A 21,828-nucleotide genomic window follows, 5' to 3' on the forward strand; every position below is an offset into this window, starting at 1 on the left:
ACACCGATAACCCTGATCACTTTCGCCACGGAAAGAAGAGGGTAATTCTTCTGCCTACTTCACTATCATTTTCCCTTCCTGGTAACTCAGCCTTCCCTGCGAGCGATCCAACGCAGATGGTATCGACGAACATCTGAGGAAGTTTTCGCGAACAACGTTGACTACCCATATAAAAACTTCCCGTGGACCGGAAATCGAACTATACAGACCTTCTGATTTCCGAGCCATCGCACAGACCAATATAAAATCCAAGTTATTCCCGCATGATCCCTGAAGTACACGCAACACATTAAAAACAAAAGAAAAATCTTTGTTTTTCAAAATTCAATTGATTCTTTCCTCGAACTGATTTCCACTTTTTCCCAGCGTGTTGACCATTGAAGATGTAGATTTCATTTCCCTTCGAGCTAGTTTTGAATGTCTCTCCGATATGGCGTTTTGAATTGGAATTGAATTTGGTTCGAAACCCCTCTTCTTCAATTTTGGTTTAGAAGCGCATTCCAATAATTATTTCCAATTATTTGTATTTAAAATAAGTGGCCTTTCCTTCAAGTGATCTCGAGTCGATGGTTTTGATGAGTGATAATAAGCAAGAAAGTATTTCTGGTGGCAGTGGCGCAGCGAGGGGGGGTTTTGGGGGTTAAAACCCCCCCTACAGCTCAGAGAAATATTTAATTTTAATCCATTTTAGCTAATTAGATTGATATTACTAATAGAATAGTGTAAGGATTAGTAAAATATCCCTCAGAAAGCCGTAAAACTCATCATTTTGAACCGTTTATCTTAAAATTCCGCAATTTAATAATATCGCACCTACCGCTTATCCTGGAGGGTACTCCATACCACCACACACCCCGGTATAAGTTGCACCTAAACCCCCTACCCCAGCCTTAATTCGTAGCTGCGCCCCTGTCTGGTGGGTCTGTTGGTTATGCTTGAAAGTCACCTTAATAGGGTGGTTTCCTATTATTTTTTATTGCCTAAATCGAAAGCTTGTTACTCCTGCAGTACGTTGAAAAGTGAAGCGCCCGAAAACACGACGGCTAAGTATGAATGCTGGGAAAAGTCCATGTGACGCCATTTTGGTTCCGAGGTGTGAGGCTATGAGCGCCGCTACGATTCAGGCTGCTAGCAGGTAGCACTTGGCTTAAATAAGGATTATTAATATCCTATCAAACGAAGGAAACTTTCCGGCCATTGGCAATTTTAATAGGTGATTATTAAGAGATGTTTCCCTGAGCTCTGCCTCATGCATGCATTGGTAATCTCAGACGATGTAAAACTCCTATCTACTCATATAGTTACTAGGTCCCTGTGACGTCATGTGGAGTGGCATCGCATGGGCGCCAATCTGGCCTTTTTCAAATGCAGTTAAAATTGATTTTTGCTATTTATCTAAACTGGGATTTCTAAAATCAAATAATTTGTTTATTATGAATACACTAATTTGGTGGGTAACGAATCGCAATCAATGCCTTTCGTTTTCTTTGATGAAGGAAACTACCCTATTATCATGAAAAAATATATATTTTAAAATATGTATAGTAATATAACATATGCCCTTGATTCAGGACAACAGGCGTTTTTTTTGTCCAAAGTTCAGACCACCAAAGGTCAAAGCTAGCCGGGAGGCAGGGCTGCAGGTTAATGGGCTCAAACCCTTACCCCTTAAAAAAATAAAATTGAATTTTTTTGTACCTACCCTTTCTTATTGCAAAATTGAATACATATTTTGATTCATTGCATCATCATCAGATCTATTAGATACCAAGTTCCAGTGCAATGGAGAAGCAGAAATATATATCATACAAAAGGAGTAGTGGGCAAAAGAAAGATGGAAAGACAATGGGTAATATTGGGCAGTGGCGCAGCGAGGGGTGTTTTAGGGGATAAAACCCCCCCTAGAGTTCAGAGAAATATTTAAGTTTGATCCATTTTACCTAATTGGATTAGGATTACTTATAGAATAGTCTTAGGATAAATCAAATATCCCTCAGAAAGCCGTAAAACTTGCCATTTGAAGCATTAATTTTAAAAATTTTCTGAAGGAGAGCCCCCACAAATCCTGCGTACCCTGGCGGGTATGCAATACCCACACTCCCCGAAGTATCAGTTGCACCTAAAACCCCCCCTAGCCTCAATTCTTAGCTGTGCCCCTCGTATTGGGAAGTAAAGGGTAGGGAATAGATGAGGTCAATGAGGGAATTAATATATGATTTTCATGCTGGAAGAAAAGGGGCGGAGGAGGTTAAGCAGTCATACGGAAGTGGAAAGGATGGGTGACAGGCGATCAAATGCAGCAAAGTTAACACATTGAGTGCCGGCTGATAAATTTAAAGCCCTACTGAAAAATCCAGCCATTTTTACTATATTCGTAAATTTTTTTAAAACATTAGCATCAAAAATATATTTATATCGATGTGCATTTCAATAAAAATGGACTTTGCTCTTCTTTATGAATGAGTTGAATAACATTTACTGCTAATTTTAAAATTATAATTTAACAATGAAAACCTACTGTTTTTGAAAAATAAAAAAGTTGCAACATATGATGAACTGCCATAACATGCATAATATTTTTTTTAATACGCTCAATTTGAGCTATTTAAAGCATGGAAATCATAAAAAAGCATTGTTCCAAGCAGACCATTAAAAATCCTGGATGACAAAAAGGGTCAATGCACCCTCTACGAATGGTCCATTGGCCCAAAGAATTTTCACACCTAAGATGAGGATGGCGGTAGCTACGGAGGACTTTTCGTCCTCAAGACATAATGTGAACTCTTTTTCCATCGAGCAGTTGATTTTTGAAAAAAACAGTACCAATAAGCAGTAAACTGGAAAAGTACCACGGGCGAAATATTACGGCTTCACGCATACAAAGCCAATTAAATGGAAAGACGTAATATCACGTCCATGGCAATCCTCAGAAGGATTAGCAGGACGTAATATTACGTCCATGACACGCAAAGTGTTAAACAGCTGGGTCTTATTATTCTTTCTTTCTATTATTTCCTATTTCTGCCCCCTTAAAAGTTTGGGGGAGGCAGTCTTACCAGTTATACTTCAAATGGAGGCCACTAGAAACTTCATTCCGCCCAAACAAAACCCTCCCATTCCACTGAATAAGTTTTCTGGCGAAGGCCCAGTAAATTTGGCTTTAGAGTGTCTTCCAAACAATTTTAATGAAAACATAATTAAATAGATTTCAAGTAGAATACATTATGTATGTATTTAATAACAGGATATTTAGGAGAACAGTGACTATCAATGTGAAAAGAAAGGTATAAGTATTTGGATGAGATGACCGACAGCTTAGGTCATTTGTGTCGTTGGACAGGGTAGAGAAGGAAGAATGGAGAGAAATCCAGCGTCAGCATTAGCCTGCTCTAAACAAAAGGCACTAAGGGGACCACAGCGTAACATCCCATCAGATAGATGGTGTTCTGTACTTGAAGAGCCCACTACGAAGTGCTCAAGCAGGGATCATGTAGCTCCCTGAAAATATCAACTGTCAAGCTTCCTTGATTATCACTTTGGCTTTCTGGGTCACTGTGCAGCCCTTCACACTATCAGTATCCCCTTATAAGTAAGACAATTTCACTGAAGCCTAGTCTCCCATTACAGCGACTTGTAGGAGGAATAATTTCTGTGTACATAAAAACAAAAGAGATGAAGAACAACTGTATTATTTTCCAAAGAGGTGCAGGTGATTCCATGGGAAGTTGAGGAATGTTCAGGGCAGGTGTTTCCATTATGATTCAGTGCCACTGACTGTGAAATTCGTAAGATGATGCTCTACAACAGTCTGAGACATGGACCAAATGTGTTTATGCTGGAAAATATTAAATATATTTGAATGCTCTACAATGAGAGGATTTTTCAAATATATATTTTCCAAGTCAGGATTTCATCGGATGTCAGGTTTAATACTAAACCTCAGCTTCCTGAGGCAGTACAGCCTGAGATGTCACTTGGTTTAACACCCTGAGTTCCCTCATTCCTGAGGAAGGGGGACACTGACTGAGACAATATCTTTCACTCTTGTTAACTTGATTGGTTGCCATCAGTAATAAAATAAAACATAATTTTATGTTTCTTACTCCATTAGATTAGTCCATGAAAGATAATTGACGATGTAAATGGAGACGTAACTTGTTAATGAAGAAATTAATTCTTGGGCCAGACAACTCGAAGACCTCAATAGATTCACATGTGTGGCAAGAATATTACACATGGAAGTGACTTTCCTCGCCCAAAGTAACCAAGACATAAAGTCTAATAACTTCAGGGTAAAATAATCTAGCTCATTGCATTGATTTTATCATCCTTAGCATCCAAGTCATATCTAGGACCTTGAATTTTAATTCATGAATATCCTCTTACTAGGATTAACCTGTTTCTCATTCAATGCTTTCACTTCCATGAAAAAGAAGCATAGTATTTTCCTCATCATAAAACTATAGCTCTCTTCCAGTCCATAGCTAGCTTCTCTTCAACTATAAATTCACTCCATTCACTATATAAACAATGATGTCCTACAATGTCTTTACAATTGATTTATAAGCCTTTTACTCCCACGCAAATTTCACTAAAAGTATTTTTTTGCATGAACTGCTCAAACAGAATGGTCACAGATAAAATTTCTCATAGTGCATTTGAATGAAAGTGTGCCACCCACGACTTATTTGACCCATTTGGACTGAAGAAATGGTCATAAAATATTTCCCAACCTTTTTCTCTATCCTAATTGTGTTCCTTGTAAAAAAATGTTCTACTTGCAGGCTTACTAGAATATATATATATATACAGATTCACGACAGTGCATTATCACCAATCAATATCTGAGAACTATAATTTGCAGCACAAACTATGTACATGCTTAAACCGAAATGAAACTATTAATTCTATTTAAAATACATATTATTCAAAGGACTTAATTCAGAAAGGAAGTATAAATAAAATAGAGAGTTCCTTTTCATATTTATCATATAAACATTGAAAATATACCTTTTTCACAGACCAAATGACACAAATATTTGAAAATAAAACGCTTTCCATAAGTGAAATCCTGTTGATCAACATTACTTGTAAAATCCTTGTACAATATGTCTAACCTAACTGACGGAAGTTGAACCAATTCAAACTGCGAATACAAAAATTATTAACAATATTTTGAAAGCTGTGGATTTTTAATATACAACAGGTTTATATAAAAAAACATTGAACTACTGGTGACTGTCTGCATCAGGTTGGCTGGATTGCCTATTATTTTTACCAAATTTCAAAATAAATAACATAGCAGATTCATAGTGTGTGTGCACTTATTCCACATTTGAAGAATTCAAGGGCATACAGAGATATTGAATTGCTGTTCAGTAATAAAAATTAAAAATTTAAAAATATGATAAATCCACTTCATTCTTGCTCTAATTTTTCTATTTCATCCACATCTGATGCATCCAATAGCTGAATCTTCTTCCCTGAAACAAAATAAATTCACATAGTAATTACCTCAATGATACATAAAAACAAACATTAATGAGTCAAGATAATAATAAACCAAATCAGCACAAACTATATAAAATTTTGGCAGGGGAAGAAACTTAAAAACTATATTCCTTCTTCTATTTTATTAGGAATTCATTGTTTACATTCCACTATTTCAAACAGCACCCACAAAACAAGAAAGTAATTTTAAGGACCATTTTCATAGCAAATATTAGCACCACTATCCTCTTAAACAAGTTTCATACAAAATCATTACCAAAGTGTTGTTCGATCTGCCTCAGCAGGGCTAGGGAGCTATCACTATCAACAAGATTGATAGCGAGACCTGCTTTTCCAAAACGTCCGGTTCTACCTATACGATGGAGGTAGGTTTCACAATCAGCCTTCCGCGTTAGATGATCAATGGGCAGATCAAAATTAACAACAATAGTCACTTGCTCCACATCAATACCTGAAAGATAAGACAATGACATAATAACCTCAACATTAAAAACTGATAAGACAATGATTCCCCAGAAAATGTAAATAATATAAAATTATGTCAAACATTTGTACTGTGCCAATAGGGTGTTTCCCTAATCAAAGAAAAATAAAACTATTACTTTTGACTTGTGCCCCATAGTGAATGTGATAATTTTGATCAAGTAACAGAAATACAGAAATCCTGATTGACTAATAAATCAAAGGTAAAGTTTAACCTTTTTAAAAAAAAAGCTGAAAATACTGGCCATTACGGCAGCATTATGCTGGGTATGACTTCATAAGTGCATTTTGTAAGATATGCAGTTTTCATGAACAGAATTTATTGGAGCATTTTTTGAGCAATAATTTGTGAACAAGAGAAGCAAGAGCAAGAACACACTTGAGACTGATTTGTCCGAGTAAGGTCTGTGCTCTTGGCATTGACTTTCACAGCATTTAACATACCATTGTTTTAATTAATGACCCATTTCATTTTTCATTGCTTTCATCGGCTGCACTTGGTATTTATGTCAGGAATATTACGCCAGTTTCTCCTCACTATCATTTTCGTGAACCTAATATAAGGCTCTCACTCTAACTAAAATATAAAATTCTCTGTTTTTTCCAGGTTTTCTTGGTCTAAATGTCTTCAAAATTCATGGTCCATTGATGAGCCATTTAAGTCAGAAATATTGATCACGTAGCAATTACCGGCCGTACGTCAACAAAAAAATTAACTAATGCAGCAGACGCTGTGAATGCAAACACAGCAATGAAAGAGCTATCTCTTGTGACGTCACCTATCATTAGCAAAATTAGGGCCAGCAAAAGGTTGTGAGTGGGAAGATGGTGAGAGCAGGGTGGCAGGGAAGAGAAGTCTCTGATTTTTTGCCAGGGTCCATGGACACTTTGAATACCGGTCTTCCAATCACAGGTTTAAGGTCAATGCGTCGTCATGGCCCACGGACCAATAATTGCGCTTCGAATATAAGTGAACAGATAAATGCTTTGAGAGTATCCACGAGTAACTGACCTTGAAACATGAACGACACATCAATTTTTCTTTTGATCCATCATTCGTAGTTTTACAATCAGGTTCGAGAGATTTTTAAGGTTTTATGACGAAATGCACGGCTTTTTCCAGGTTTTTTCATGGTAGACAAAAGTCACGGCTTATTCAAGGTTGAGAGGGAGCCCTGTTATACCAAGCCACACTATTCTTAACCCAACAAAAAGGTTTTCTGAAAGCAGATGACTAGTTTTTTTGACTAGCTTTGGATTCTAATTTTGTGTAAAGAATTTCTAATTAAGCAAGAAAGTGGATTTCTTAGCCTTGGAAACCCCACAAGAAACCTCATCCCAATCGATGTGATATGAGCTTCGAAGACTGCTATACATTAAATTACAGTGGAAGCTCGGTATAGTGAGAACGGCATACTGTGATAATTGGATTATAGCGATTGATAATTTTTGTACCACCAAACAGGCTATGTTTTGTATGGAAAATAAATCAGATGTAGTGAAGTAAAAAATTTCCTTCCATAGTATCTGCTCCGTATTACGATGGATATCTCTCAAGGGTGATGCACCACTGAGTATACATTAACTATTGTGTTTTGTATTATCTGTGAAATAAACTAAAAATATACTATAAGTGCTATCTCTACAACACCTAAAGGCAGTTATACCCAAACATTAGCAATATACGGCCTTGGGTACACTCTGCGCACAACCATGTCACATTCTTCTATTGTTAGGCCCAGTCAAAAGTGGGAGGGGAATGGACTGACTGGGACGGATGATGAAAAAGATGAAAGAAGTAGAGAGAGTTAGGTCCACGCCTACCCTACGGCTGGCTTCATCGCTAATTGGCGATGTCTTAATGGCAGGCACATTGCAGTGAAAGCTCCTCCATCTTTTCCCATAGTAGGGATGATTTTGAGAAAGTTGAAAGTGCAACACTGCCACCATTAGATTGGTACCCTTTAATAGATTTTTTACTCATGGAAATCTAGAGCAGAACGTTCCTATGATATATCACTAAAACTGAAGAAGTCAATTAATACCAACAAAACATTGATTCTAAGCTCTAGGAATAAAAGGACCCAATATCTTTTACCTACAAGGAATTACTGCAGATAAAAAAATATAATGACAAAAATTTTCCAAAAAAAATCAGCAGGGGAACAATACACCCATGTCTCGTATGGCGCAATTTCGATATAGCGCAAATTCGTTCCTCGGGGAAACATTGCAATGCAGTGTAGCCTAATCAAAAATCTTAAACGCTTTCGTGATAAAACGTGAACTTACGCTAAGTACACACGAAATTTCTATCATTTTACGCATATAAATATTATTGCTTGCCTCAAATCTTCTTTTTTGTTTATATATTAATCGAAATCCATTGCTGTGCATTGGCCAAAAGTATTACTCGTCATTGGGTCCAGATAGCCGGCCTACCGAAGTTATTTATCTCGTCTCCTTAACAGAATGAGTTGATTTAGATCATTAATTAAGCGTGGGGCTAGTGAAATGAGTTTTTTTTAAGCAATACTGGTTGAGACGTAATTTTTGCCATCATAGGTTATCGGGCGATTGACTTCAAGCCTTCAAGGTCATCGGTATCCACAGGGGAGAAATGGAGCGGTGGCCGAGTTGCGCATGAATAGCATCAACATATAAGAGGGTCCACTATAGAGTCTCAAACACAATAGCTTCGTTCCCTCCCCGCAGTCGTAGGCCCTCTGCGTCTCAAGAATACAGTTCAGCAGTAGAAGGTGATTTCGATAGAGCCATGCAGAGTAAAAACCAAGATAAAATGGCAAAAAATAGGAATGCGGGTAGAAAAATCAAGAATTTATCAATAAAAACCATAAACCTAGAAGAGAAATTGATATAGGTCAATTGTTATGAAAATGGAGAACGTCAAAGCGATATTGCACGGAAGTTTAAACGCACAATGCCTTATTCTGAATAAAGACTAAGTTAAAACGTCAGTGACCTCAGCCACACCAACTTCAACCAAGCGGTCTACACATACGGAAAGTTCATAGTGAATCAGTACAAAAAGACGAGAGAGGTAATCGCTCCGAGACATTTAGTGAAAGCTCCGGTTGGTTCCAGAATTTAACGGCAAGCAGGTATTTCCAGTGCGGCGATATCAGGTGAATCTGCAAGTGTTGATAGCGCAGTCACCACAACATTTTCTGATGAACTCCAAGCTGTGATTGAAAGTGGCTCCTTTCCCCTCAACTAGTTTTTAGAGTTGACGAGACGATATTCTTCTGGAAAAGAATGCATTCTCGTTCATTCATTTTTAGGGAAGGAAAACCTGGGTTAGGTTTCAAGGCATTTAAAGACTGTTTCACGTAGCTGCTAATGACTCGGAGGACTTCAAATTAAAATGATTTATCATTCATAAACTCCGCTAGATATGAAATAGCATTTAAAGTAGCATTTGCCTGTCATTTCGATGAGCGACAAAAGGGCCTGGGTGACACAATAGTTGTTTTTAGACTGGTTTGAAAAATCGTCAACTGCCGGGAATGCATTATGAACCCCTGAGATAGCAGATGTTAGCCCACCCGCACGACAGGAGGGAATTCCAAAAGCACGTAAGAATTTTTTTTAACGTGAATAAAAGTCTTCAAATGCATGCATACTATCTTTAAAGATGTTTTAAACTATAAACATTTATATAAATAATGTTTTCTAAGGCTATTTATGGGAATACATATTTTTAGAGGAAATTCAATACCCAAGACCTATGCTACCAGGAACGCAACCCTATCTTCCCAATGTTAAAACGCTCTCGTATAACGCAAATTCGTATAGCGCAAAGACCCCAAGGAACGCATCCCTTGCGCTATACGAGACATGGGTGTATTGAGTTTGGTTATGCAGGATGCATATCACATAAACACTCATACGACTCAGTAACACTCAGTGAAATCAATAACTGTTCAAAAATTTTTTTCTGAAAGAGGGAAAAGTGATGATATCATGAAAAATCGTGACTAATTCAAGCAGAAATTATCATGCTATGCAAAAAAAACTTTCTGTTTACAGCAAAGTTACCATGAAGTGCAACATTGAGAGGGTTAAATCATACATTGAGAGGGTTAATTAGCAATAAAAATAATTATCCTCAATTAAAATTGGAGTAGAACGATTCCGTAATCAAAGAAACATAGATTATATTTTGGTATTATTAAAATATTCACAATAATCACTCTGTAATTTTTCTAAAATTTTCTACTAATTTGTGTTTTCAAGCAATAAATGTTGTGCATTAAATTTAAAATATGTAGCATTGTAATGACAAGTGTTCCAAAAATAAAACACTAAGCATCAGTTACCACAGTACATCATTGCACATTCATTTGATCCTTCATCTCATCAAGAAACACCATTGCCCACACATTCCCCAACCCTCTCATGCATGGTGTCCTTATATGAGGATGCCAAAGTTTTCTCGTTTTGACCAAATATAACTCGGTCAGTTTCCTGATCTACATCTTGAAAGTGATAATATGCATAAACAAAATTTAGTAACAAAAACCCAAAATGTTTCCATGAGTGTTAACTAATCAATTAAAGTCATAATAATACTGAAAAAGGTTGTGAAAAGTTTTACCTACCAATATGATCAATTCAAAATTACAGCATATTACATGACGAGGATCTGTTTCAAGCAGCATGTCCTCGCATGAGGACTTTAACATTTAGCCATTACAGGCAAAATTGTCTTTTTATAATTATATTACTTAAATTTTATGGTTAAACACATATTGAAACTCAATTTTAAAAATCGAAATCGCTCAAATTTAGTAAATAATACATGAGGGGGTTAAGATATGAACGACAATAGCATGAGCGGATAGGGAAGTGCACTAATTTTTTTTTATTGCTGAATTTGAAAGTTTAGCCTAAAAAAGAAACATTAGTATAGTCACTTTTATTTTCTGCATCTGGGGTATGCACTTTAAAACGTTTTGAAAGTCGGAAAATTTCATGTTGCGCTGAAACACAGTGCCTCCATCTTGATTGAGATGTGACGTCACAAGGCAGTAGTCACCAGTGGAGTATCGCTGTATTCCGTCGCCTTCTTTAGCGCGGCGAGAGTTTCCGGGAATCGGTGGAGTTTGCTTCCTAAAAATGTCGTCTAGTACCGAAAACATGAATTCAAAATAGAATTATAAATGATTTTTTGTTCCAAATGTCATCTCGACGTCGAAACAAAAGCCTGGAGAAGATATTCATTCCCGTGCCTTAAGCACAAGCTATACGGAATAAATGGCTCAAGGCTGCTCCTGACTCTTACCTATCGATGATATTCTGTTTTGAAGATCAATTGAAGGTATCGTAAGATCAAATTGATATTTATATTATAATAATTTACTTAATAGGTACCTCAGTCACATCAGAAAGTGTGTTGAGTCAAAATATAGCATCTTCCGCGTAGACCTACGTAATTTATAAACTGAAAGTAGTTTGGTTAAAGAATTATGGCACGACTGTTTTTTCACACGACCGGGCAAAATGAGTACTTTGCCCATGATATGTGCATATATGATAACAAACGATTTTTGTTAAAGTTAATCTTTATTTGTTGAAATTAGTACATTTATAGGTGATACAGATATAAAGGTACACGGCAGGTCGCGCGGCGTAATTTGTACTCCACTGGTGACGGGTTCATCTTGCTGATCTAAAAAATAAGCTACAATACCTCGAACTTTGAAAACTCGCAATATAGGCAGTCAAAGTACATTGTAAGAATACACGAGACCATTATAGCCCAGAATGTACGTACAATGTCGAAATCCTTGGTTTTCAAAGATTGACGTATTTTATACGCCATCGCGCCCGGTCCAGGGTTATCAACTTTTATTTCATCCTATTTGTTAGTGGAAATTATATTTCAGAATGGTTCTTTTAGCACTGCTACTGAGGTAAACTGGTAGGTACTGAGTACAAGGTACTGAGGTATGTACTGAGTAAGTAAACTCCCTTTGGAGTAATGTGAATTACAAGTGTTCGAGATATATGGCATTTTATATTCGCTTTGTGTTCTTATTAATTATGCCTGTACGCATATTGTTGCTTGCCGCGAGCTTTTAATGGTATGTGCTCTTGCAAGAGTGGTTTTCATTTTTAATGTGGAAGTTGGTCAGTATAAGCAAAGAAAAAATTAACATTTTAGCGCACACCAACCCTTGTAGTCATCGTATCTCGGCGTTTGTAATGACACTGCTAAAATACCTAAACGCCATAATGACGATAAAAAAATTGTCTCATGTCAATGATTGCTGCAATTATAATTAATGATAAACTAGACGCCGTATGATCACAATGAAGGCAACAAAAAATAATGCCATGACGGAGACTTGAAACTCGGTCCTTCGGATAATATATTTCCTTCGACTCGTGCACTCTACCACTACCCCAACCGACCTATTGGGTAATGGAGGATATTTTGAATTTATATATATAACTTGTAAAAAGTAACGCATGAAAATTAATTAATTACAGCCTAACTAACGCCCTAATTGAAAAAGATGCAGCAAGGTACGCGGTCTCCCCTTGTTAGCCTTAACGTCTCGCATTTCTATGGAGCGTTGAACCTGTCCTCCTTATTCAAAAATTCAGTAACCATAAATACATCAAAGTTTGGTATACCATTTATAAATCGTTGGAATTTTCCTTCTCCCAACCAAGATTATCTTTTCTTGAACCCATCCTGGACAGCGAACCATTGCAACAACCAGCCAGCTCGGAAATAAGGCTAACATCCCATGATTCTAGTAGCGAAGGGCGAACGTTCCGGCCGGCGTGAATACATACGCAACGAATAAGTCTTGCAGCAAACGTCTGAAATAGGTTTATTAGTTTGACTCGGTTCTTACAAAAAAAGTTTTGGCATGATAAACGGCATTGTGCCAAAATATACCCAGCGAAAAATAAATGCCATCATGCATTTATTAAAGATTCAATGTGCTATTCGTACTACTCTTTCCAAACTTGAAGTTGACACGTAAATGAATATTAATATATTACGCAATGATGAAGTCGTTTACTCAAAAGAGAAGCAGCCACATATATAATCTGAAGATATTTTATGACAGCAAAAAACGGATACCCTCAAATTCTGTAATTTTTCTATGCAATAATAGTGGTAGAACTAAACGGTGTAGAAGCTGCCTTCTGCTACTGCCTTGTGACGTCACGGCCAATATTCAACATGGACACCCGTTTTCGCGGCCTTTGAATTTTTCCATATTTCAGACGGTCATCTCGAATCAAGTATTCACTATTAGGATTTAAACTGTGGTTTTACGACATTATGTTATTCTGAACTCTAATTTAAAAAATGTGTTTGGTGCATTTGAAACACTAGTGCACTTCCCTATTGTACAGTGTGTGCACTCACCTCTTGATAAGACATTTGTTGTGATGAGGACTTTTTCAAGTCCTTCCCTAAATCGATCCAAAACTGCTATCCTCTGATCAACGGTCAAGTCACCAGATAAAATAGCAACTGCATGACCGTCTTTTGACATCTTTTCTGACAGCCAGCTGGCAGTTTTCCTGGTCTGGTTTAGGAAGAAAATTTGTTCATCAGTGACCCCATACAGTTTAATGCAATAACCACACATAATTCACAGCCAAAAACACATATATACTCACATGGCAAAAAATCATGGCTTGTCCAATTGTTACAACTCCATATATATTTGATATTGCAGCGTACTTCTCTTCTTGAGTGTGGCACATGACATAGTATTGCTTAATATTATCCAAAGATTCTTCCTCCCTCTTGAGCCTAATGATTACTGGGTTTGAAACGATAGCTTCTGCAAATTCCATTACGTCTTGCTCATATGTTGCAGAGAAGAACATCATCTGACAACTTCGAGGTAAACACCTGAAAGAGCCATCATATTTGGAAATAAGATCTAAATAGGTCAAAGAAATAAGAATAAGCAACAATCGAACCAAACATATAAATAGCATACTGAAAGGAACCAGCAAACAAAAACAAACTCCATTCCATTCACCATTTCTTCTCTGCCATTTTCCCAGTAATGTGATCACTCGTCAGTGCTATAGGCACCTGGCTTTATTTTTGGCAGGAAAACATTGTTCATATCTTACCCTCCTGTTTTATTCGCCACGTCTAGAGGGCACTGCCCCAAATGTTAGGAAAGGTGGCTTCCAGTAATCGATCAGCAAGTATGTCTAGGGAGGATTCACTACAAGGTACTTTTAGGGTATACGAACCATATGCATGACATTTAAAATGAATGGGATATGACATTCCTCACGGAATTTAATCTGAAGATTGACAACTTCAGTTCATCTAGTGTAGCGACAGACTTAGTGCAGCAGGATCAAGTTTGACATTATCTATGCTTTTTTCCTTGAGAGGCAATTTTTTGTGCTCCAAAAAAACCATTCAATGAGAACCAATAGTTTCTCTAAGATTTGAATCAGCCCAAGAGTAGTGACATGGTAATCAATTCTACTGTGTTTAAAAGAACAGACACACTATAATATATCAGTTTTCTTGAAGCCCCCTAGTGAGGTTTTTGATTTTGAAGTTTTTAAAAATGAACAGACTGAAGCTGAGCCGGAAAACACTCCTAACATTGATATGAGAGACAATAAAACCTTCAAGCCAATCAAATAATTAGCAGTGGAGTTGTAGTAAAACATTATATAGGCACGTAAATACAAATTAAAGATGGGCAAACCAGTAATAAATAATTTTTAATTTAATAAATTCAATAATGGCAGACCAAAGAAAAAATTGTGATACATCTAGCCTGCAGAAGTGCACTTATGGAGAGAAAATGGCTCCTTCAGCATCCATCTGTCACTCACTTGTGAATCCTAAAACTTTGATCTTGATGGCCTTGAGTGGCAATCATGACATCTGCTTCATCCAACACAAAAACTGATATTTTAGATAGGTCGAAGAAACGGAGTTTCATTCCCCAATCTTGAACTTTACCCGGAGTACCAATTATAATATGATCGGTAAGGGTTGTGCCTCTTTCAACTGAAAATAAATCGAATGCAGACTTTAATTAATTGGACGTTTCAGAAACTAAGGTTGTCTCTATGACACTAATGGAATTTCATAATTCACTTAAACAAAATAAAATTATGACATAGTTGAGCATGATATAATTTCATCCTTTCAAATTTTACCTTCCTCTCCTCTAACAGCCAATCTTATCTTTATCTCAGGACAGTATTGAGCCATTTTACTGGCTACTTCACCAGTTTGTACGGCAAGTTCATATGTGGGTGACAGGCATAGCACCTAAAATAAGAGAGCTCTCAATTAGTGAAACAAAAAAGATACAATCGATTGCCATTAGCTCAATCACAATCGAATTTGATACCCTCAAAAGCAATGCCTATTGACTAACCTGGGGATAATTTTTGTTAGGATCGACACGGCTAAGCATAGCTAACACAAAAGCGGCAGTTTTCCCTGTTCCTGACTGAGATTGAGCAATCATATTTTGGGGCCTGCAATCAAAAGCATGGTTCAATTACAGTCACGCATATGTCAACATGGTAATTGAATGAGGCTGAGGAAGTTCAAGTAATGACGGAAAAAAGGTGTTCAACTCACGGATCTGCAAGGAGGGTCGGTAAAGCCGTTTCTTGAATCTTGGACGGCGAGTTGAACCCCATGGAGTACACACCCTTCAAAAGTTCAGGTTTCCTGAAAATACGGGGAATATTACCACCTACAAAAGCTACTGCGATCCATAAGACTAGAAAATACTGTACTTACAAGTTTAATGCCTCGAATGACTTAACAGAATAAAGTGGGGAGTTGGGATCCTTGCACTGCACGCTAACATCGTTTTTATTTTCCACAAGACCCTTTCTAATTATTTTCTGCAGAAGAGAACGCTCCGCAGGAGATATTTCTTCCTCTTTCGGATCATCCGAGTCAGAGCTACTTTTAGATATTGCTACAGCTCCAACCTAAAGTCGAAAAATTCAAAGAAAATGTCTTAGTCACCACTCCTGAGGCATGAACCACTCAATACAGTGAGAAAACAATGATTACCTTCTTAACCAGCTTCTCCTGCTCCTCTGCATTGCGCGCCCAATCAACTTTCGCAGCCATAAGTCATTAACAAGTTAAAATATCTCTTAAGAATACTTTCTTAGTCAAGGAAAAACAGTATGTCAATTCCTCGTTAATTTACGTCCAAATATCCAGATTTGCAGACTGGATTGGCCAGCGCGGTCGCGTGTTAAACTGTCATAGACACAGGTTCATGGAAAGTTGGATAAATCCGAATCGTCCAGGAACGTCTTAACCCCTAATACATTTTCGGCCGCTAGAGGAGCTGTTGAAGTGAGCACCTTGGGGTAGAGTTGGGTGGTGTAGGACCTTTCTTTTCTCCGCCTTCTGGAGAAGGGGATGATAAATCACTTGAAAATTAACTCTATCATAACGTCATTTTTCTCTGAAACAGGAAGCTATGATACAACTAATTGCGAAAATCTAATACAGAAAATGAACATTTTCGTCCTCTATCACAATTCGATTCTTCATTGTTTTGAAAGATATTAAGTTGGCCCAGAAAAGGTCATTCCAATTTACGGATTATCGCTCATGTAAATATGCTGTATTTTCGTTATTACATTGGCAGTGTAATTATTAATTAACAATTATTATTATTTCACTTAGCAAAATATCACATTATGCCTGAAGTTCAATTATAACAGAAACAATTGTTCTTTAATGAGTATGAAGCAAGTAAACGTTTTTCCTGAAAGCAACTCCCATCCAAAACATTTCCAGTCATTCCGGCAGTCTTTGTTGATTGGTTTTGACGGTTGTGACAGGGTTCTTGGTTGTGACTATGATTAGGATAAAACAAAAGCGAAAGGCATAATAAAACTGTAGCCATAATAAAAAAAATACCATATATCTTTCATAAATACACACATGGTCCATGGACACACCAATGCAAATGTTATTTACAAGTGATATTAATAATTAAAAGTCTCATATAAATGTTCCAATGTTTCCGGGAGATGTAAATTCTCGCACACGCACAAAGACCAGAAAACTTTTTTCTTAGAATGGAAATGCCTTTCAATATAAAGCTTTGTATCGCCCAATTAACCTTTTAAAGTGACATTTTTCTGTTTTATTTCGAATTTAAGGTGTAGTGCGACATGGGGATAATTTCGATAAGTCTAATGACTACATTTCCATAACAACGAAAATAAAGCAGACTCACTTCAGCGCCAATTTTTTGTATAAATTGGGATGACCTATTCTGGGCCAAGTTGTTGGTACTATTGTTCTCGTTCGAATCGATAGTTGCTACATCGATAGTTTTCGATAAGAGGCGGGAAGTGTTTGTGTTTTTATTTTGGTGCATTAGAAGCGAATGGAACATTGTTTTGTTTCGATTCCTGCCAATACGTCTATCTTTTTACCCTTTCTGGTCTACCTTTGTTGTTTTAAGCAATGAGAAAGTCACTTGCACCATCATTCAAAAGCGTCAACGCTCGACCTATGGGAAAACCATTAGAAAACAATGTGCAAAATTCGTGTACAGGTGGTACGTAGTGTTGCTTTAAAGTGCTCGTCGATACTCTACCGTTTCTCTTATTATATAATTTTTAATTAAAGGAGGCTCGTCTGAGACTGTTCGCAGTGCAATCAGTATCCTTAACTTGTTGAAAGAGAGCACCGTATCATCTGGTGAAAACGACCTCCTGTGTCAACAAACAACTGGGATCAATTACTCAGCCAACTCACCTTACAATGCGTTGCCTGTCAGCCAGTGTAAACGACCATTGGCTGATGCCTTCGATAATGTAGATGAAGAGGAATGCGTTCGAGTGCTACCTTCACCTAATGAGATGGTGACAGTTAAAAGGTGAGAAAACTAGATTCTCAAGTATTACCTAATTAATTGACATTATGATAACGTGTTTCTTTTTTTTACAGGAAGTTCAATGTTGTGTGGGGAAAGTTGTCAAAGAAAAAGCATAAAAAATGGGAAGGTGATGGATTAGCTGAGATAGGACCGAACTCTGTTATTTTGAAGGTGTGTTGATTTGTACCGGGCAATCAAATTTCAATCAAACGGTTAGCTCCTCTTGAAAAAGAGTTAATTTTAAATACTACCCTTGGAATATGCTCTGTTATAAGAATAATATGGTAATAGTCAGTTGGAAGAACTGTGGGAATCCATCTGTGAATTTGGGGCATTTCTTCAAACATTTTCTAGTTTCTTCTCGTTCTCTTGTCTGTTATTGTATATTATTATACCTCATATAGGTTTGTTACTTTATATGTTGCTAAAATGCATTGTATTTACTTTTGAAGGATTGTGATGGCAAGATTCTTGGATCCACCAGAGGTGTTAAAACGGATGAACTGGAAGAGGGTAGCCGAGTGATTGTGGGGGGAAAGGAAATTGAGGTAATTTTCTTATTTAATCGTTTACAAAGTGGTGAATTCTATCCATTGTTGTACAATGGTGTCATAGAATTAATACTGCAACTCTGCTCAAAGTTCTTCCATTAATGTTCCCCAATGTCAGGGCTATCTTTCTCTGATAACAGAGATGAATTGTGTCCCAGCACCTTTTTCGGTAGACTGGAAGTTTTTCGACCAGGGAGAGCATGATTTTAGTATTACTGCAGTTGGACAAATTTGAAGTGGATGCATTTGCATTTTATCATATTTTTTACTTGGAGTAGTTGTCATGCTCTTGTATGGGCAGTAGTATTTAGAAAAAGTAGTTGCGTAGTTCAAAGCAATCGATATAATTACAACTTACTATTGACAAATTCGTTTTAGTGAGGGTATATGGCTGGTGTTCGCTTCCCATCCGGTGGACCTGGGTTCAAATCCTGGCATTGTTGAAGATAATTCAGACTGCTCAATCCATACTTGAGTGCTCTGTGTGGGGCACATCAAGTGCAGCACTCCATCCATCATTTGGGACATTAACCTGTGTTCCTGTTGGTGCCTTTCAATCGTAGTAGGCTAATTCTGATGCTTCATGTCTCTCTATTCTTCTTTCCCTCATTGTGCGAATGGCCGGAGTTGTTGGTTGCAGGGTATCCAGCGACTGGGAAAATCGGAAATTATGCATGCATTATTCATGAATTTTTGCACCAACCGGGTTTTCAAAAAATGCATTTCAGATAAAAATTTTCCATTTCAACACCCATTTTCTGGCCTAAAATGTGTTTGTCATAATTTTAAGTGCAGTACCTAAATTAAACGAATGGGGATGAGTTGTTGCAGTGACTTCTAAAATTATGAGGGAGAAAAAAAATTACCCTTCACAGGGATGCATGCGTCAAAAGTCACTGGACCAGTGCCCTAATACACCACGGAGGTAGTTGAGAGGGAGTGATTACTCAAGGCAACTGATTTTGCCCGAAATCTTTACATGCGAATATCTCTCGAACCCGGGCCTATGTGGAAGAATGCCGTGACACTTTTTCTGCCTTACCTAGATATAGTTTCAGAAAATAACATCAGCATCCAGATCCTGAACATCGCTCTCGCGATGTCTCCTTGTTAGTAGAATTTGTACAGCCGCATTGAAATGTGGAATGTCAGACAAGATAACAAGATGGAGATAGCTAGCACTCTTTGACATGAGTAAGATTCAAAAACACAAAGAAAAGAATGGGAGGTGACGTGACTCGCTTGAAGTGGCTTGGCTCGCATTGAAGAAATTTAAATTTTAAATGAAATGTGTGCTAACTAATATATTCCTTGTCCTTGTAAATACAAAATTATAATGTAAAACTATTGAAGTAATTTTGGTTGTTTTAAAATTCATATCTATCGTAGTAATCACGTAACATTAACAATAATTTTGTAAAATTTCACTGGAAAACCGGGAATTGTGCGTACGTTTTTCTGCACTGATGGACTGGATGCCCTGGGTTGCCTCCACCAAATATCTTGCTATCTTGTTATGGGTTATGGCCAATGTAACCCCATGTATCTAATTGACCCAGTTTTGGATAAGAGTGGATATATTAAGATGATAATTATTTCACTATGTTGTTACAATGGGCCAGTTGCATGATTTTTTTTTACTTTGGTATATGAAAATATGATCAAATTGAGATGTGACAAAATAGTCCAGGTATTTTTTCAATGCGCCGTTATTAAGTAATCAGCGCTCAAAAATTCGATTTTTGAAAGTCATTTCAAACGGGCCACTTCTCCCGCCAACCGGATGTGACGAAACACCACTCGACGGAGGACAGCAATACGTTGGAGTTCTGGTGTAACGTTGGAAATGTTGGAAATTCATCCATTCTACATAGTTTTTTGGTGCCTACGAGAAGTATGGCTCAATCCAGCAAGTCTTATAGATACTGTTTCGTCCCGCACTGCCAGAGTACGACTAATAGGAACCCAGAAAAATTATTTTTTAATGGTCCTACGGATCCCGAACTGCGTAAGAAGTGGTTCACGGCGGCACGAAGAGATAAAATGCTCGGACCGAAAACCACTTTCTCTTGCTGCGAAGACCACTTCAATGTGAGTACCAGTGTTAAGATAAGTATGCTATATCGCAATTGTCTTTTCTTATAAGACATTCGCCGGCAGAAATGGGAGGTGCATTTTTCTTGATAACATAGATATTGCTTTCTGTTAATATGCATTTCATTTACGAAATTTTTCTTTTAAATAGGTCACTGATGACGTCGAAAATATACTTGAGTATAGAATGGGAATGGTCTCAAAACTCTATCTGAAAAAGGGAGTCATTCCCCACATTTTCAGTTGTCAGAAAGATAGAGAGAGAAGCCATATCAGGCCCCAGCGAGCTGCAACTGTGAAGAGGCAGCGAATAAGTTTAGTGGCCGATGCCATGGAAGAGTGTCAGGAAATGGAACGGGTCAATGAATGCCTGAATGAAAGCCTTGGATCGACGGAATATCCTCTACCATTGCCAAATACTCCTGAGGATACACCTGGAATAAGCTGTGGCGAGAACAGTAAAGAAGAGAACTGCTCAAAAAATATTTCCGTGCAGGTACTTAGATTAATAATTATTATTATTTACGAGCTGGCACTTTTGCATGTTCATTTACAAGAACCAGAATAAGCTGTCATATTTAAATACAGAAATTACATAATCACTGTTTTTGTAATGATAAATTAGGATTTTGTAAGTAGCTAAATCAACATCCTTGGAGGGTTTAATGTTTATGTTTTTGGGGGAATGGTCAGGGTCACAGTCCAACAAAGTATCTGAGGAAATACAGCAGGAGACTTTAATAATAATATACTTACTCTATGCTTGAAGGGAGTCTAAAAAAGCTTAATCCAAGCGTGATCCAACGGTATGAAAACTAGTATTAAATTGAGTGAGGCCTTGAATGGTAAAGCAATAATAGCCCTTGCTTTGGCTAAGAGTGGTGCTGCATTTAATAGTTGTTCATCAGTAGAAAAAAACTCTGAACAGTATTGAAATAAGATTGTACCCACTATTAATAACAGAATTTGTAAATTGAGAGAGGTGATAATATTTTCAGTGGAATTCATAAATTGCAGTGGGATTCATAAATTTCAAGAATCCTCCCTTCAATTTTTTTATTTTCTCAGGAACAATTTGCCATCAATAGTTAATGTATAAGGTGAATATGTAGAGAAATAATTGTAAATATTGAATGATAGACAAACTCTGGTGTAGGAATGATGAGAAGATTTCCTTAGCTTCCGAAATCATATCACAGTGCATGATATGGTTTTGACTAGTTCCGCTGGAAATTGTTCCTTGGGTTTTTGACTTGCAGTAAAGTTTGCAGCAG

The 21,828-nt window shown here is 37.2% G+C and overlaps 2 protein-coding genes across 3 annotated transcripts in view; one reads left to right on the forward strand and one right to left on the reverse strand.

The window, feature by feature from the left end:
* Positions 1-5,026: 5,026 nt before the first annotated feature.
* Positions 5,027-16,309, reverse strand: LOC124163738 (DEAD-box helicase Dbp80). Its single transcript, XM_046540812.1, has 10 exons — positions 16,073-16,309; positions 15,791-15,987; positions 15,626-15,718; positions 15,417-15,519; positions 15,193-15,307; positions 14,863-15,040; positions 13,666-13,903; positions 13,409-13,571; positions 5,768-5,962; positions 5,027-5,483 (listed from the first exon to the last, which is right to left on the reverse strand). The coding sequence occupies exons 1-10, from the start codon at positions 16,130-16,132 to the stop codon at positions 5,419-5,421; spliced, it is 1,407 nt and encodes a 468-aa protein (XP_046396768.1). The 5' UTR covers positions 16,133-16,309; the 3' UTR covers positions 5,027-5,418.
* A 949-nt stretch (positions 16,310-17,258) lies between these two features.
* LOC124163862 (DNA repair and recombination protein RAD54B-like) overlaps positions 17,259-21,828 on the forward strand; it is a 34,653-nt gene continuing 30,083 nt past the window's right edge. Inside the window, exons 1-4 of one of the 2 annotated variants that reach the window (XM_046540968.1) lie at positions 17,259-17,588; positions 17,660-17,909; positions 17,981-18,080; positions 18,362-18,457. In XM_046540968.1, coding sequence (XP_046396924.1) covers positions 17,495-17,588; positions 17,660-17,909; positions 17,981-18,080; positions 18,362-18,457 — 540 coding nt within the window. In that variant the 5' untranslated portion in view covers positions 17,259-17,494. The remainder of the gene's footprint in view (positions 17,589-17,659; positions 17,910-17,980; positions 18,081-18,361; positions 18,458-21,828) is intronic. The other variant, XM_046540969.1, reaches the window with a different exon arrangement.

This window comes from Ischnura elegans, chromosome 8 (genome assembly GCF_921293095.1).
Source record: "Ischnura elegans chromosome 8, ioIscEleg1.1, whole genome shotgun sequence".
NCBI lineage: Eukaryota > Metazoa > Arthropoda > Insecta > Odonata > Coenagrionidae > Ischnura > Ischnura elegans.